Below are 19,061 nucleotides of genomic sequence, written 5' to 3'. Positions count from 1 at the left end.
GAAATGGTGACCCCAAAGATAGCATTACTTATTTCTTAAATAAGGGCTTTGACTCGGTTCTTGAAACCCTTTTCAGTGTGACTCACGGGACTATGCCTCCCAGTGTGTTTGAATTCAAAGCATGCTCCAGCGCCAGCAGTGGAAGGAGTGATATTTAGGTCGCAGGCTGTGGAGGAGGTCTCTAGTGGCTATGGTTGAGATCACATCATGCAGTCTACTTCACTCGCGTCACTAGCACACGCACACGTACACGCAAAATCACGATTGGCCTCAGCACGGTTTGGATTGGACTGAAAATGGTAGAGATAAAAAACGAAGGAGGACACGCCCACCTCGCGCCGCCCGGCCGGACTGCCTCCCAGCTCCTGCGAGCCTAGGCGCAGGCGCGCGACCTTTGTGGGCGGGACCCAGCTGCTGATGCCGGAACTTGGGGGGGATTGGCCAGCCCGGTGCAGCCCGGTGGCCAATGGTTGGCGACGCTCCACTCCCGCCCCCCTCACGTACACAGCGCGTGCGCAGGGCGGGAGCGAGCGAAATTCAATCTCTGGCGGCGATCACTAGGGCCCAAAGTGACGGTCATGGAGGCGTCCCAAGGGTTTGTGGAAGCCGAGGCTTTGAGCCCGGAGCGGGCTGCTCTTTACCTGAGGTACGTCTGCGCCGCCGCCGGGCGGGTCTAGCTCGCAGGTTCTGGCCTGGAGTGGGGGTGAGGCGGCGGCCCTCCGACCCTCTCAGGCGCCTAAAACGGCTGAGGCGGAGGCTTTTGAGAGCAGGGCGCGGGAATCTGCTCAGCTTTCTAAAGCTTGGGGAACCCCCCCCCCCCGCAATGCCCCTTTTGATAATAAAATAACTCACTTTTATGAACTTAAGAGCCAGAACTTCAGTTGATCAAGCCTTCCTTGAGCCTTTTCAGCCTACCAAGCCCCAGGCCTAAAATATTGGCCTCCTCCCCAAATTGCTTATACTAGTAATCTAGTAGTGGAAAGGGATAGGTAAACATATTATTGTAATATTTAATAAGTGCTGTAAGAGGTATAATGTGTAAGGCATAGTATGGGCATTCAAGGCGCGAATGGCCAACTACAGGATCGGTGAGCCAAGGGAAGACCTCTTAAAAGGAAGATACATTTGTGTTGAAAAAATGAGGAAGCATTCTCCAGATGGCTGAAGGTGGAGAGGATTTGGTGATGTATGAGTAAGCATTAGTTTTTTTTGTTTGTTTGTTTTTTAATTGTGCTAAAATACACACAACATAAAATTAGTATTAACCTAATTTGTCTTAACCATTCTTTAGTGGTATTAAATATATTGTTGTTCAGCCATCACCAACATCCATCTCCGGAACTCTTTTCATCTTGTAAAACTAAAACTCTGTAGTTATTAAACACTAGCTGCTCACTCTCCACTTCCCCAGCTCCTGGCAACCATCATTTTACTTTATGTCTCTGTGAATCTGACTCCTCCAGGGACTTCACATAAGAGGAATCATACAGTATTTGTCTTTCTGTGACTGGGTTATTTCACAAAGTATGATGTCCTCAAGGTTCATCCATGTAGTGTTGTGTGACAGGATTTACTTCCCTTTTAAGATGGAATAATATTCCATTGTCTGCATTATTCACATTTTCTTTATCCATTGATGGGCACTTGTGTTACTTCCATCTCAACTATTATGATAGTGCTGATGTAAAGATGGGTGTGCAAATATCTCTAAAAGATCCTACTTTCCATTCTTTTGGATATATATCTAAAGTGGGCCAAGACCGGTTTGGCTCAATGGATAGAGCGTCGGCTTGGGTTCGATTCCAGTCAAGGGCATGTACCTTGGTTGCGGGCATATCCCCAGTAGGGGGTGTGCAAGAGGCAGCTGATCGATGACTCTCTCTCATCGATGTTTCTAACTCTCTGTCTCTCTCCCTTCCTCTCTGTACAAAATCAATAAAATATATTTTTAAAAAAGTAAATAAAGTGGGATTGCTGGATCGTATGGTAGTTCTACTTTTAATTTCTTGGGGAATTGCCATACTGTCCTCTAGAATAGTGGCACCATTTTACATTCCCAACAAAGGGTTCCAGTATCTCCACATCCTAGCTAACACTTATTTTCTGTTTTGTTCTTGTTACTAGCCATCTTAATGATAGTGAAGTACTATCTCATTCTGGTTTTAATTTGCATTTCTCTAATGATTACTGATGTTGAGAATCTTTTCTATACCTGTTGGTTATCTGTATGTTTTCTTTGGAGAAATGTCTATTCAAGTCCTTTTTTAGTTGGGTAGTTTGTTGTTGTTGTTGAGTTGTAGTTCTTTATATATTCTGGATAATAACCCCTTATCTGATTTATAATTTGCAGATATTTTCTCCCACTTTGTAGGTTGCCTTTTCACTCTGTTGATTGTGTTCTTTGATGCACAGTTTTATTTAAAAAAATCAGTCTGATTTTAATTTTTTTCAATATATTTTTTATTGAATTTATTGGGATGACATTGTTTAATAAAATTATACAGGTTTCAGTTGTACAGTTCTAGGCTACGTCATCTATATATATTGTATTGTGTGTTCACCACACCAAGCCAATTCTCCTTCCATCACCATTTATCCCAGCTTTATCTTATTCTACCCCCTTTTCCCTCTGGTAATCACAACACAGTTGTCTGTGTCTATGAGGTTTTTTTTTTTTTTTTAAGTTTTATATTTTGATGTAGCAAAGAAATAAATTGGGGTAGTGAACAGTTTTGTTGCCCTTTTCAGAAAAACAATATTTTAAGGCTGTTAAAAGCCAAAAGATCTTACAGAGGAGTAAAAGTACATTTTTGGACTAAGTTACATGACTTCCTTAAGGAAGACTTGGGGGAGACAGAAGGAGGCAGTGTGGTGTGGTAGAGTGATGGGTTTATTTATTTATTTCCATTGATTTCTAGAGAGAGTGGAAGGAGGGAGGAGCGGAGAAGAGAGAGAAACATGGGTGTGAAGGAGACACACACAGATTGGTTGCCTTCCGCATGTGCTCCTACTGGGGCTTGGAAACTAGCAACCAAGGTACGTGCCCTTAGCCCTTGGTGAGGAATTGAACTTCAACTCTTAGGCCCAAGGGCTGATGCTAACCACTGAGCAACCAGCCAGTGCTAGTGGTGGTTTTAGAGTTGGGTCATTTGGGTTTCACATTATAGCTTTGTCACTTCCTAGTTGGGAGACCTCAAGCATGTCACTTGACTTTTCTGATACTCAATTTTCTCATCTGGAAAGTGGCGAAAAGGCTTAAGTTCTTTAGACCCCTTCCCTCCTTTCTGTGAGCAAGCAAGTGGGCCTCTCAGCTTGCACTGTGCACGGGTTCCTTAACACTGCCTCTCAAGCTAGCACCTGTTTCTCACTTGCTCCTAAGTGCTTTCTTCAAAACCTCAAGTTGTCTCTCTCCCACTCTCCTCAACAATCACCCCATTATCTCACAGTCTCTTCTGCTGTCACAATCCATACCTTTCTTTCACAATTTCCTTGTCTCTCATGACATCCCATCTTCCCTGACCCCTCAAGTCTCAAAATTCTTTTATTCCTCCTAATCTTTCTCAGTGTTTTCTATCCTCTTCCAAACTCCACACACAGCTTTCTTTACCCTCTCTCTTGCTCATAATTCTGCTCATTGGCACAATCCTGTATATCTCTGTCTCTATTTCTCCTTTCCTCTCTCCCTTTTATGTCCCTCTCCTTCCCTGTCTCTGCCTCTCCTGCCTAAGAGATGAAAGAAAACTTTGAAACCTCTGTCACACACACTCTGCACACATTTCTTTTTCATACACCTTCATTTTCTGTCACATATGGTAACTCTGTCACACATTCTCTGTGTCAGTCCTGCTCTCCCTTGGTGATGCCAGCCCAGTAGCTCCTCTATTACCCAACCCCTCACTTTGATGCCCACTGTCTATTTGTGCTCTCTGTACGCCCATGCTTCCATTCTCTCTTGCTCACCTCACCGTTGTCTCTTATTTTTCTTTTTCTAGCATTCTTTCTCTCTCTTTCTCCCTGCTTCTGTCTCTTTGTCTTTCTGTCACCCATTATTTCTTCCTCTGTCTCTCCCACCTCTGTTACCTATTGTCCCTCTCTGGCATTCATTCTCGAGCTCTCTCCCATTGTCTTGCTCTGTACTACCTCCTTCTCTTCTGCTCACCCCTCTCTCTGTTACCCACCTGTTCCATATTATCGTCTACCTGCTCACACTTACTCTTTCTGTCAACACACCTTCTTTTTCTGTCATCCTCCCCACTCTGTACCTCTGTCACCCCTTCTCCTTTTCTCTGTCACCCATGATCTCTATCACCCACTCTTTATGTTTCTCTATCACCCACTCTCTCTGTTACCCACTCTTTCCCTGTCACCTACTTTTTTTTCTGTCACCCACTCTCTCATTCTGTCACTTGCCTTTTTTCTCTGACAATGTATCTTTCCATGTCCAGTCAAAAATAGAAGCCATACAGTATGTTAAAGCATGGATTTTAATATAAATAATTATTATACTATAAAGTGAATGGCTATACAAAATAAGGATACTGTATTATGGTATCCTAGGGCTAAGGGAGAATACCAAGGAAAGGACAAACTTGGAAGGGGCTCAGACCTCTTTGAAGAAGATATAGCTCTGCCCACTGGATAGCAGAGAAATATGATGGCTTGCCCAGGCCAGGTGCTGGTCTGCATTCCCTAGGCCAGTGGTCGGCAAACCGCGGCTCGCGAGTCACATGCGGCTCTTTGGCCCCTTAAGTGTGGCTCAGCGTTAGAATCACTTCTTCAAAATAGACTCGCCCAGGCTGAAAACCGACTTCTGCTCATGGGCCAAGAAGTTTCAATTGCACTCTATGTGCATGCCCACACGAGGTATTTTGTGGAAGAGCCACACTCAAGGGGCCAAAGAGCCGCATGTGGCTCGCGACACACTGCCTAGGCCAACAGGAAGCACTCTTTTGGACTGTGGGCTGGAAGCAGGCTATCAGCAACCCAAGGCTTAGATAAGCGGAAGGGGTGGAGCCCAGGGCATAGCCAAGCTGCTGAGGGAACTAGTTTTCCTTCAGAGAGGGCTGCAAGAAAGTAATTTCCTGGCCAAGTGGATGCTTCAAGGTCATTGAGGGACTGGGTGTTGTGGCTGACCCGATGTGCTGCTGCAGCTGGCAACTTTAGGAGAGTTCATTTCTCCTGCAGTGCCCCTCAGGCGCCCTCTACTGAGAAAACTTTGTGCTGGCTGTAAAGGAGAGATTTCTTAAAGGAATTCTGTCCATTATCACAGAACAGGTATTGAGGAGTGAATTTGGAACTGATAGGTAATAAATGATGACTAGCAGAGTTACCCATCCTCTATTTATCTCTGTCACCTACCTTCTTTCCTATGTTGCCCACCTTTTCTTTCTGTCACTCACTGTGTCATCCTCTCTCTCTGTCGCCCACTTGATTGTTGTCCACTCTCTTTTGCTGTCACTCATCTGCTCTTTTTCTCTGTTTTTCTATCACCTACATCTCCTATTACTTTATTCAGACTTCTTTTTTCAAGGTCACCAATCATTTTCATATAAGTAGATAATGGTTGATTTTTAATCCTCATCCTCTTTAACACTACCAGTAGTATTTGACAGAGTTTATCACTTCTCCATGAAACACTTGATTCATTTGGCTTCCAGGATTCCTCATTCTTCTGATTTTCTTCCTACCTCACTGGCTGCTGCTTCTCACATTCTGCTGATTCTTCCTCATACCCTCAATTTCATTTTTCTTCTAATGTACTTTAAGTTAAATTCTCAGGCATTTCGTTTTTATTTTATCTTATTTTTAAAAAAATATATTTTATTGATTTTGTACAGAGAGGAAGGCAGAGAGATACAGAGTTAGAAACATCAATGAGAGAGAGTCATCGATCAGCTGCCTCTTGCAAACCTCCCACTGGGGGTATGCCCGCAACCAAGGTACATGCCCTTGACCGGAATCGAACCTGGGACCCTTCAGTCCCCAAGTCGACGCTCTATCCATTGAGCCAAACCGGTTTTAGCAGCATTTCATTTTTAAATACTTTAGTATGCATCTCTGAAAAAGAACATATTCTTAAAAACCATTGTACCATATCACACCTAACAAAATATTAATTATTTGATATCAGCTAATACACAATTTATATTTCAACTAGAGGCCCGGTGCACGGAATTCGTGCACTCAAGGGGGGGTGTCCCTCAGCCGGGCCTATGTCCTCTGCCAGTTCAGGAGCCCTCAGGGAGTATATAATATTTGATTTTCCTACTTTTTGTAATGTTAAGTAATGGGTTCATTTGGCTGCAGGCTGACCATGTCTTTTGCAGTTTCATTTCCCCTTTATAATCCTATATTAGTGGCCCGGTGCTCATGCCTTGAGATCCCATCAGGCAGGGGGGACACGGCCCGAGATCCCTCATCAAGCCCCACCTGCTGGGGGTGGGGGGCGCAGCCTCAGGTCCCTTGGTGCTGGGGTAAGGGGTTCGGCCTGAGGTCACTTGGCTCAGGGCTGGGCGAGCAGCCTGAAGTCCTCCTGCCCAGCACTGGGGCTGGGGGCACACCATGAGGTCCACAGTGAAGTCCCACTGATCTGGGGGTGCGGCCTCAGGTCCCCTGGAGGTGGGGACCACAGCCTCAGGTCTCCTGGCCTGACGCTGGGGCGGGGGGGCATGTGAAGCCCCACCAGGTGAGGGAAGCAGACTCAGGTCCCCTGCCCTGGCCCAGAGTGACGTAAATTAACTATCCACCATGCCCACCAGCTAGTCAGAGCGAGTATGCAAACTAACCCAACTAATATGGTGGTTGCTACGGAGGAGGAGTGAGCAGGAGGCTTGGATTGCCCCCTGTGATGGAGGAAGCCAAGCTTCCTGCCCATCTTGGTCGGCCCTGGCCTCTGCTAAAAGATACAAAGTTTCAATTATAGAAGATAAATAAACCCCAGCTAAAATGGCAGCTGACATGGAGCTGGAGTGAGCAGGAGGCTTGGGTTGCCCCAGTGATGGAGGAAGCCAAGCTTCCCGCCTGCCCTGGCTTGCCCTAGCCTCCACTCAAGGCTTCAATTTTAGAAAGTTTCAATTTTAGAAGATAAATGAATCCCAGATGCCTGCTTACAGCTAGCCCTGACTTATCCTTGGGTCGCAAGGGACGTGGCCAGCCTGAAAACCACTACAGGACCCTCGCCCAGGCCGTCCTATGCCCCAAAGGAACTTCACCTTGATCCAGGACACCCTTCAGGGCAAACCAGCCAACTCCCACCCATGCACCAGGCCTGTATCCTATCTAATAATACAGTAATATGCAAATTGTCACTCCAACCCACAAGATGGCTGCCCCCATGTGGTAAAAGATGGCTGCTCCCATGTGAACACAAGATGGCCACCACAATATGGCCAGCAGGGGAAGGCAGTTGGGAGAGACTAGGCCTGCAAAGGAGGGCAGTTGTGGGCAATCAGGCCACCAGGGGAGGGCAGTTAGGGGTGACCAGGCCGGCAGAGGAGGGAAGTTGGGGATGACGTGGCCTGCAGGGAAGGGCAGGTGGGGGGAACCCAGGCCTGTAAGGGAGAAAGTTCAGGGGGACCAGGCCTGCAGGGGAGGGCAGTTGGGAGGGACCCAGACCTGCAGGGGAGGGCAGTTGCAGTGATGAGGCTGGCAGGGGAGGGCAGTTGGGAGGGACCCAGACCTGCAGGGGAGGGCAGTTGGGGTGATGAGGCTGGCAGGGGAGGGCAGTTGGGGTGACTCAGTTGGCAGGGGAGGGCACATGGGGGGGGAATCACGCCTGCAGGGGAGGACAGTTGGGGGCAACCAGACCAGCAGTGGGAGGCAATTAGGGGTGACCAGGATGACATGGGAGGGCAATTAGGGCAATTGGGCCGGCAGGGGAGCAATTAGGAATCAATCAGGCTGGCAGGAGAGTAGTTAGTAGGTGATCAGGTTGGCAGGCAGAAGCAGTTAGGGGCAATCAGGGAGGCAGGCAGGTGAGAAGTTGGGGTGGTAGCAGTCCCACATTGTGAGAGAGGTGTCTGACTGCCTGTTTAGTTCCAATCCTACCGGGCTTGGGCCTAAACGGGTAATCAGACATCCCTCGAGGGGTGCCAGATTGGAGAATGTGCAGGCTGGGCGGAGGGTTATCCCCACCCCTGTGCACGAATTTCTTGCACCAGGCCTCTAGTCTAGTAGATAGATAATCAAGAGTTAATATGCAAATGGTCATTATGCCCTTAAGCCCTCCAGTCTTTGAGCTGGAGCCGAGGGACCTAAGGCCGGGCCAGGGGACCTGAGGCCATGCCCCATGAGGCTAGCTGTAAGCAGGCATCCCCTGCCAACTGAGTCACCCCAACTGAGTGCCCCCTACCCGGCATCTGGCTTGGCCCCTCCCTTGGTCCAGTGCCCCTACAGGACCTGGGGCACTGGGCCAAGGGATCTGAGGCTGCACAGAGGGAACTGAGGCCACACACCCCGCCTGGTACCTAGTCGAGGGACCTGAGGCTGCGCCCCCTGCCCCGCCAGGCTTGATGTGGGTGGGGTCAGCCGGGTTTGGGTCTCATGCAATTTTGAGGCACACCCGGGTGGGCGTCGACTTGACTCTTGGTCTCTACAAGTCCCAGACTCTGACAGGAGGAAGATTTTCATATACATTTTACTAATTTTCTCTCATCTCTGACACTTCTATTATAGACAAAGGGCAAATAGCAATATTAAAATATTTCCTCTAATTAATTTCTTTTTAATGTGCTTGAATTTCATGCACCCAGCCTCTAGTGGATAAATAATATATTGGGATCCTAGCCGATTGGGCTCAGTGGACTGAAGGGTTATGGGTTCTATTCATGTTAAGTGCACATCCCCATGGTTTTTTGATTTGATCCCCATGTGCAGGAGACAACCAATTGATGTGTCTTTCTCACGTCAATGTTTCTCTCTGTCTCTACTTCTGCCTTCCACTCTCTCTAAAAATAAATGGAAAAAATACTCTCAGGTGAGGATTAACAACAACAAAATAATAATACATTGGGGATCCTTTACTATCTTGTGAATACTCAGTTCCCCATCAACCTTTCATGCATTGATAATCATTGCCCACATCAGTTATTTCATTAGGGATTACAAAGTGGCCTTTTTAAAATTTTGCCATTTTTTCCTGTATTCATTAATTGGATTTGTTTTGTAAGTGCTGTTAAAGTGTTGGACTGCCATGTTTTGTTTTTTAATTACACTCCTTTTGTTGCCCTTATCTAGGTTCTTAACTTTAAAACCAATCTTTATGATGAAAATATTCACATTTTTGTCTTTAATACTGACTGACCACTTCTGAATTCCAGACTTCTATATCTAACTGCTTAGTTGATATCTGTACTAGATAATAGACATATCCAACTTGTTAAAAACCAAAGGACAAAACCACATGTTCATCTCAATTGGTGCAGAAAAAAATTAACAAAATCTAGCACCCTTTACTGATCAAAACACTTGACAAGATAGGAATACAAGATAACTTCATACCCAGCTGGTGTGGCTCGGTGGTTAATTGTCTACCTATGAACCAGGAGGTCATGGTTCGATTCCTGGTCAGAGTACATTCAAGAGGCAGCCAATGGATGATTCTCTCTCATCATTGATGTTTCTCTCTGTCTTTCCCTTCTCTGAAATAAAAAAAAAAAAATTAAAAAAAGATAACTTCCCCAACCTGATCAAAGGTATTTGCAGAAACCCAAGGTAACATTATACTAGTACCTAATGGTGAAAGACTGCCTTTCCCTCCCCTCCCCTCCTCTCCCCTCTCCCCCTCTATCCCTCCCCTCCCTTCCCCTGCCAGGCCTTAGGTCTTCTTTTTGAAGCTCTGGGGCTCTTTGACCTAGCTGCAGTTTGACAGGTTTTAGGTGAAAGGACAGGCCATTCATGTATGCAAAAGCCAATGCGCACAGCATGGGTGGGGTTGTAAATTGGGTGTGGTGGGGTCTGTGGGAATCACAGGGTGGAGCAAACAGCAATGACTGCCAGTCAGCCCTGAACCAGAGAAGTCCCCGGTTCTCCACATCACGTGCCCCATGTAGGAACAATGATCGCTGCAAGCCTCTCTAAGAGAAAGCTGCCCTCGCAGAGTCTCGCCCAGAACTGGAGTTAAGAGCAAGCGGGAGCTTGTATCTCCCTCCCAATTAAAAGAGCAGCTCATCCAGGTACCAGCACTTTCCATGCCTATGCACCTCTTACCGGTCTCAGTGCTCTTTCTTCACCTTTCTAGTTGTGGAACTTCCAGCCAGCTATCCCACGGTTCTGGGTGGTAGTTGTTCTGCCATTTAGTTGTGGTTTTGATGTGGTTGTAAGAGGCAGCAAGTATATGTGTTTACCTATGCCACCATCTTGGTTCTCTCTTTTCCTTCTTCTTATTTATTTATTTATTATTTATTTATTTATTTATTTATTACTGCTGAATGGTATTCCATTATGTAAATGTACCATAACTATTTTATACATTCATCTACTGATGGACACTTGGGCTGCTTCCAAGTCTTGGCTATTGTAAATAATGCTGCAGTAAACATAGGGGTGCATATGTTATTTCTAATTAGTGTTTCAGGTTTCTTTGGATAAATTCCCAGAAGTGGAATTGCTGGGACATAAGGCAGTTCCATTTTTAATTTTTTAAAAATGTAATATTTTTAATTGATTTTAGACAGAGGAAGGGAGAGGGAGAGAGAGACAGAAACATTGATCATCTGCCTCATGCACACCCCATACTGGGGATTGAACCCACAACCTGGGCATGTGCCTGGACGGGGAATCCAACTGGCGACCTCCTGGTACATGGGTCAACGCTCAACCATGGAGCCACATCGCCGGGCCATTTTTTTTTTTTTTTAAGAAAATAACCTGAAGATATATTTAAAAGTAAAAAATAGCATCACACTTCGTTCGCGAGGCCTCGCTCAGCCCCAGCGGGGAGCCCCCTCTGTGCCCGCGCAAACCGACCAGCTCAGCCGCACGGCCCGCCCGCTGGCTAAGGCCACGTCCACACGGCGGCGAGCCAGGCCACACGTCCAGCTCCGTGTGCCGCGCTCCCCCTGCCCCTGGCACCGCTGGCACCAGCCCTCCCGGCCGTGGTGCTGAGCCGTGGCACAGGGGTGGCACGAGGCGTGTGGAGTCGGGGCGGGCGCCCCTCCTTGCACCGCGTCCCCCGGCCCGGAGGCGGGCGGGCAGGTCGACGGCAGGCGCTCCCCCCACCTGGTCCATCCCGAGCCCGGCCCTCAGGGGGTCGGGGAGGCGGCCTCCAGGCCCAGCAGCTCCCGCACGAGTCTCTCTCCGAACTGCGCGCGGCTGAGTCGCCGGGCCATTTTTAATTTTTTGAGGTAACTCTATACTATTTTCTATAGTGGGTACACCAATCTGCATTCCCACCAACAATGCACAAGGATCCCTGTTTCTCCACATTCTGGCCAACACTTGTTGTTTATTGATTTGTTTATGATAGCCATTCCGACAGGTGTGAGTTGGTATCTCACTGTGGTGTGAGTTGATATCTCATTGTGGTTTTAATTTGCATTTTTCTGATGATTAGTAAGGCTGAACATCTTTTCATATTTCATTGGCCATCTGTATGTCCTCTTTGGAGAAATGTCTAAAACAGGTTCGTGGCCCATTTTTCAAATTGGGTTGATTTTTTGGTATTGAGTTTCATAAGTTCTTTATAAATTTTGGATATTAACCCCTTATCAGATGTGTTGGTGAATATGTTCTTCCATTCAGTGGGTTGTCTTTTCTGTGCCTGTATTTTCTTCTAATAGTTTTGTAGGCTAAATTCTTATATTTAGGTCTTTGATCCATTTGAAATTATTTTTTGTATAGTGTGAGGTGGGGGACCTATTTTATTTTTTCCACATGTATATCAAGTGAGTTTATTTTTGTTATTTTTTTGTTGTTGTTGTTAATCCTCACTCTAGGACTGTGGTTGGCAAACTGCGGCTCACAAGCCACATGTGGCTCTTTGGCCCCTTGAGTGTGGCTCTTCCACAAAATACCACGGCCTGGGCGAGTCTATTTGGAAGAAGTGGCGTTAGAAGAAGTTTAAGTTTAAAAAATTTGGCTCTCACCGAAGCCAGTTTGGCTCAGTGGTAGAGCATCGGTCTGCGGATTGAAAGGTCCCGGGTTTCATTCCGGTCAAGGGCATGTACATTGGTTGCAGGTACATCCCCGGTAGGGGGTGTGCGGGAGGCAGCTGGTCGATGTTTCTCTCTCATCGACGTTTCTAGATCTCTATCTCTCTCCCTTCCTCTCTGTAAAAAATCAATAAAATATATTTAAAAAATAAATAAATAAATACAATTTGGCTCTCAAAAGAAATTTCAATCGTTGTACTGTTGGTATTTGGCTCTGTTGTCTAATGAGTTTGTCGATCACTGCTCTAGGATATTCTGTTAATACCTAGAGAGAGTGAAAGGGAAGGTGGAAGGAGGGAGGATGAGAAAGAGAAACATCAGTGTAAGAGAGACACATAGGTTGGTTGCCTTCCGCATATGTCCTGACCAGGTCAAGTATTAAAACTGCAACCCAGGTACCTGCTCTTGACTAGGAATTGATCCCATGACCCTTTGGTGCGTGGGCTATTGCTCTTATCACTGTGAAACGCTGGCCAGGACATGGATATCCAGTTTAAATGACTTCTTTCCTTAGTGAATTGTTTTGGCATCTTTTTGAAAGCAAGTGACCATAAACCACTGAAAAATTTTTAATCAGAGGAGTGACATGATTTCTTTTATATTTTAAGATAATATCATTGGATGCTATGTAGAGAATGTATTGGAAGGGTCAAGAGTAGATGTAGGGAGACCAGTAGTAAGAAGTTGCAGTTATCCAGACCAGAGATAATTATGACTTAGACCACAGTAGTGGTAGTGGAGATGTAGAGAAAGACACAATTTATATTTGGGAAATAAAGTTTATTGGACTAGAGATTGTCTGGCTAGGGAGGGTAAAAGAGGGGAGAGGTCAAGGATAACTTATATTTGGGTTGGAGTCAAGAATGATTTTCAGATTTCTAGTTTGTATGACTAAGTGGATGTAGTGTCATTTACTATCACATAAATGGAGAAGCATGTTTTTAGAGAAGAAATCATGATTTTAATTTGAGGTGAATTGAATATGAGGCGCTTATGAGACTTTCAGGTGGAGATGTCCAGAAGACAGTTGGAATATGGGTCTAGATTAGAGCTTGCGGGCAAGACCTGGGTTGGAGAGTGATTTGGGAGTCATGAGCAAAAAGGTGGGAATGGAAGCTCTAAGAGAGCCTGAGGAAAGTAATAGGAGTGAGAAGAGGGCCCAGGACTGAATCATCTTGTTGGAAGAATAGGAGCCCAAGGACACAGAGAAGAAATGACCAGTGATTGGTAGTGGTGCTTGTGGGGGTGAACCAGAGGAATATATCGGAAGGGAATTTTAAGGAGTGGAATGATCATTAGTGTCAAATGCATCACAGAGGTCCAGAAAAATAAGGTCTGAGAAGGGTCCATGTAACTTTCCTGTTTCCATGCTCCCACAATATACCATAGTATAGGTTGGTTGGTTGATTTAAAAAAAAAAAAAAATATATATATATATATATATATATATATATATATATATATATACACATACACACACACACACACACATACACACATACATACACACACACACACACACACACACACACACACATATCGCTCTGTACTCCTTTCAGGTGGCAAATTTTTAAAAATATTGTGGAACCAATAACCTTTGCACATACATTTCCCACAACTAATGCCTGAAGGTGTTGCTGGCAGTGCCTGGTGGATATTTGTGTCTTAAGGAATGCCAGCTTTCATGGGCATCTTCTGTGCTAATCTTTTCCATCCTGAATTGAGGGTATTAAAAGCCCAAGTGCAGTTTTGATTCCAAAATGGACTCTAAAATATTCTTAGACTGAATGTTCAAACTATTTCCTTTCTTTCTAATGTTAATATATATCTTTAATTTTTTAAATAGATACGTGAAAGAGGCCAAAGAAGCAACTAAGAATGGAGATCTGGAAGAAGCACTTAAACTTTTCAATTTAGCAAAGGACATTTTTCCCAATGAAAAGGTGATGAGCAGAATCCAAAAACTACAGGAAGCCTTGGAGGAGTTGGCAGATGGAGATGATGAATTCACAGATGTATGCAACTCTGGCCTGCTGCTGTATCGAGAACTACACAACCAACTATTTGAGCACCAGAAGGAAGGTGTAGCTTTCCTATATAGTCTATATAGGGATGGAAGAAAAGGTGGTATCTTGGCAGATGATATGGGATTAGGGAAGACTGTACAGATCATCGCTTTTCTTTCTGGTATGTTTGATGCTTCACTTGTGAATCATGTGCTGCTGATCATGCCAACCAGTCTTATTAGCACATGGGTAAAAGAATTTGTCAAGTGGACTCCAGGAATGAGAGTCAAGACTTTTCATGGCCCCAGTAAGGATGAACGTGCCAGAAACCTCAGTCGGATTCAGCAAAGGAATGGTGTAATTATCACTACATATCAAATGTTAATCAATAATTGGCAGCAACTTTCAACCTTGAATGGCCAAGAGTTTGTGTGGGACTATGTCATACTTGATGAAGCACATAAAATAAAATCTTCATCTACTAAGTCAGCATTATGTGCTCGTGCTGTCCCTGCCAGTAATCGCATTCTCCTCACTGGAACCCCAATCCAGAATAATTTACAAGAACTGTGGTCCCTGTTTGATTTTGCTTGTCAAGGGTCCCTGCTAGGAACATTAAAAACTTTTAAGATAGAGTATGAAAATCCTATTACTAGAGCAAGAGAGAAGGATGCTACTGCAGGGGAAAAAGCCTTGGGACTGAAAATATCAGAAAACTTAATGGAAATCATAAAACCCTATTTTCTCAGGAGGACTAAAGAAGAGGTACAGAAGAAAAAGTCAAGCAATGAAGAGATCAGACTTAGTAAAAAAAATCTAGATGTTAAAGCCAGTTATGAAATGCCTTCCCTTTCCAGAAAAAATGATTTAATTATTTGGATACGTCTTGTACCTTTACAAGAAGAAATATACAGGAAATTCGTGTCTCTAGATCATATTAAGAAGTTGTTAATGGAGACACGCTCACCTTTGGCTGAGTTAGGCATCTTAAAGAAGCTCTGTGATCATCCGAGGCTGCTCTCTGCAAGGGCTTGTCATTTGCTGAATCTAGGGGCTGTCACATTCTCTGCTGAAGATGAAAGTGAAGGGGAAGATTCCTCAGATGTGGACCATATTCATATTGACCAAATAACTGACGATACACTGATGAAAGAATCTGGAAAAATGATATTTCTAATGGACCTCCTCAAGAGACTGCGAGATGAGGGGCATCAGACTCTGGTGTTTTCCCAGTCAAGACAAATTCTAAACATCATTGAACGCCTTCTAAAGAATAGGCACTTTAAGATATTACGAATCGATGGAACAATTACTCATCTTGTGGAACGAGAAAAAAGAATTAACTTATTCCAGCAGAATAAAGATTACTCCGTCTTTCTGCTTACCACTCAAGTAGGTGGTGTTGGCTTAACATTAACTGCAGCAACCAGAGTGGTCATTTATGATCCTAGCTGGAATCCTGCAACTGATGCTCAAGCTGTGGATAGAGTTCACAGAATTGGACAAAAAGAAAATGTTGTGGTTTATAGGTTAATCACTTGTGGAACTGTAGAGGAAAAAATATACAGAAGACAGGTTTTCAAGGAGTCATTAGTAAGACAAACTACTGGTGATAAGAAGAACCCTTTCCGATATTTTAGTAAACAAGAATTAAGAGAGCTCTTCACAATCGAGGATTTTCAGAACTCTGTAACCCAGTTGCAGCTTCAGTCTTTGCATGCTGCTCAAAGGAGATCTGATAAGAAACTAGATGAACATATAGCCTACCTGCACTCTTTGGGGATAGTTGGAATCTCTGACCATGATTTGATGTACACTCATGACTTATCTGTTAAAGAAGAGCTTGATGTGATAGAAGAATCTCACTATATTCAACAAAGGGTTCAGAAAGCTCAATTCCTTGTTGAATCTGAATCTCAAAATACAGAGCTCTTAATGGAAAGACAAAGAACTAGAAATGAGGGGATATGGCTGAGAGAACCTGTAATTCCTTCTCAAACAAAGGAAAAATGCCCTGAAGTGAATAAACCACAGCCTCAGCCTTCACCTCTTCTAACTACTCATTACACTCAGGAAGAAGAAATCAGTTCCCAAATGGCAAGTGTAATCATTGATGATCTGCCTGAAGAGAGTGAGAAATACTATCTTTCCAGTGTAAAGACGAATGTTACCATTGCACAAGATGGTAGGCACCCACATGAAAGCACATTTGATGCTGACTTTATAGCTACATTACCCAAGGGGTGTGGAAGTGTAGAAGAAATTTTGACCGATTCTTTATTGGGAAAAACTCAACAAAAAGAGGTATCACAAGAGGGGACTTCAGAGGAGGCTCTGCAAGAGAACCCTCTGCAAAGCTTTAATTATTTACTTAGCAAATCTGTCAGAGCTGATCTTGGGCCAAATATAAACGAAGTAAAGGATGATGAGATTTTACAGCCGTGTAATCCCTGGCCCACTAATCCCATAACAGATGAAAATAAAAATACAGAATCAGATGCATCTGTTATTAAAATAGGTGACGATGTCTTGTCAGCATCCCACAGTGCCCTGAAGGATGCTCACACAAATGAGGCCACGTTAGAAGAACCTTTAGAATCTTCACCACAGTATGTCTGTGATTTCAATCTTTTCTTGGAGGACTCTGCAGACAGTGGACAAAATCCTTCCAGTCAGTCTTTGGAGCACGTTGAGAAAGAAAATAGCTTGTGTGGCTCTGCAGCTAATTCTAGAGCAGAGTTTGTGCATAGCAAAGCAGGTCTCAGTATGGATCTTTCTGAGAAAGATGATGAGTCAGACATAGTAGTTAATTTGAGAGTCAAAAGTAAAACTAGAAGGATCGTTTCAGATGATGAAGATGAGCATGATACTTTTAAAGATACATCAAACACAAATCCATTCAGCACATCTCCCTTTCAGTTATCTGTAAAACAGTTTGATGCTTCAACTCCCAAAACTGACATCAGTCCACCTGGAAGATTCTTTTCACCTAAAATACCTGATAGTATAAATAAGTCTAGGAACTCTAGAAGATCCCTGGCTTCTAGGAGGTCTCTTATTAATGTAGTTTTAGACCATGTGGAAGATATGGAGGAAAGACTTGAATACAACAGTGAAGCAAAAGTAGCTGAAGATTCTCTGGAGGAAGAAGCTGAGGAAAGCAGTGACAGTGCCTCAGAGGGCACAGAAGAGGAACCTTTCAGAGAAACATTGTCTTCAGAAAGTAAGTCTAGCTGGTTAAGTACACCTAAGTCTGATGCTGAAGCTCAGGAGACCTCTTCTGGTAACCCTGGGTCTTTGTCTGGTTGTCAGTTGGTTGATTCTCCTCAAGATAAGGCAGTGGAGGCTATGGATGACTATGAGACTCTTGTAATGCGTGGGAAAGCATTGAAAGAATGTGGGAAAATACAGGAGGCCTTAAACTGTTTAGTTAAAGCACTTGACATAAAAAGTGCAGATCCTGAAGTCATGCTCATGACTTTAAGTTTATACAAGCAACTTAATACAACTTGAGAATATAACCAGTTTATTGTATTTTAAAGCAAAACTAAATATGAGATTGGGTTCTTATGGAGCATTCAGGCCTAAAGTGAGAAAGATCTCAGAAGGCAAGTTTTTGTTTCTAACTTTTTTATAAATTCTGCCTTTACCCCCTTCTCCTGCCCCCCATACATATATTCTGGTATTCTGTTTGGCATACTCTATAAACAATAAAAATATGTTACTTCTAGAAATCTTTTTGTGTAGTTATTCTGGCCATTTTAAATTTTATTCTGAAAATGATCACTTTTATATATTACAATACAGATAAGATAATTAAAGTTACTTTTCTCAAGTGTTTTCCATTCACTTTCTTTCCCTGAGATGATTCTGGAAATGCATATACAAACTCCTTAGTTTAGGCAGGAGGTTGTCATTAGTATTCCAAACCTAAGATCTGCTATTTTATGCTCTCAGCTTACTATAGTAGAAGGCTTCTTTATCACTGGTGCCCTGTTCTAGAGTCACTTTGCCAACCACTTATCATTCTTCTCTCACCACCAGCTGTGTTCTGACATATACTAGTACTGAAAAGAAGTTTGGTTCCTTCTTAGCAACAAATGCAGTGTAGCATACTCTGCACTTGGTCACTGGAGCAGGAAAACTAGCATTTATCAAGTACCTTCTATGTATTGGGTACTCTTCATAGGTTTCTTGTTTAATCTTTACCATAATCTTTGAGGTCAAGGGTGGCATTTCCATTTTTTAGTTGAGGAAACTAAGATGCTTCAAGGTTGTGACCTGCCCAAGATCACATAGTAAGGGGTGAAATGGATTTTTAACTGTGTGTTACCTAGTGAAAAGCCTTATAATATACTATATATCATAACCACACTTCTGACATCAAATGTTTAGGAATTTTCACACCAAGCAGTTCTCCAATTCTCTGCAGATACCAATTGGGTGTCCTACCATTCAACTCAATTCTGACACTACTTGGAGTTAGGATCAGACTCTACAGTAGGGGTGTCGAACTCAATCAGAGAAGGGGCCAAAATCTAAAATCCAGCCTAAATCGGGGGCCGAATGGTTTACTGAACAGTCATAAACTGTCATTGTGATGGAAACGCAGCGGAGTGCAGTGATGACAGCGCGGTGCGGGCCACATTGCAAGGCCTGGCGGGACGGATTTGGCCCGCGGGCCTTGTGTTTGACACATGTGCTCTACAGGTTTAAGGGCACATTCCCATAAAACTGCCCTCGCTTCAGAAGCCAGTTGCTAGTTTTGGGTCTTCATGTTATTCACACTTCTGTTCAACTTGCCTACAAACTGAGGGTTACTATGATTGCTCCTTTAGGTTCGATAATTTGCTGGAACAGAAATTAGGAAAACCATTTACTTATTATTACTTGTTATTATAAAGAT

General features: G+C 44.0%; 1 protein-coding gene across 1 annotated transcript; it reads left to right on the top strand.

Annotated features, from left to right (window-relative positions):
- The first annotated feature begins 527 nt into the window (after positions 1–527).
- On the top strand, positions 528–17,993 carry ERCC6L (ERCC excision repair 6 like, spindle assembly checkpoint helicase). The gene is made up of 2 exons (XM_036411414.2): positions 528–646; positions 13,996–17,993. The coding sequence occupies exons 1-2, from the start codon at positions 579–581 to the stop codon at positions 17,666–17,668; spliced, it is 3,741 nt and encodes a 1,246-aa protein (XP_036267307.1). The 5' UTR covers positions 528–578; the 3' UTR covers positions 17,669–17,993.
- The last annotated feature ends 1,068 nt before the right edge of the window (positions 17,994–19,061 follow it).

The sequence above is a fragment of the Pipistrellus kuhlii genome, unplaced genomic scaffold (assembly GCF_014108245.1).
Source record: "Pipistrellus kuhlii isolate mPipKuh1 unplaced genomic scaffold, mPipKuh1.p scaffold_m20_p_40, whole genome shotgun sequence".
Taxonomy (NCBI): domain Eukaryota; kingdom Metazoa; phylum Chordata; class Mammalia; order Chiroptera; family Vespertilionidae; genus Pipistrellus; species Pipistrellus kuhlii.
This window is presented reverse-complemented; position numbering and strand designations above follow the sequence as displayed.

Coding starts and splice junctions, on each gene's coding strand:
- ERCC6L (XM_036411414.2), top strand. CDS start 579: ATGGAGGCGTCCCAAGGGTTTGTGGAAGCCGAGGCTTTGAGCCCGGAG. Junction 647..13,995: donor CGGGCTGCTCTTTACCTGAG/GTACGTCTGCGC, acceptor TTTTTTAAATAG/ATACGTGAAAGAGGCCAAAG.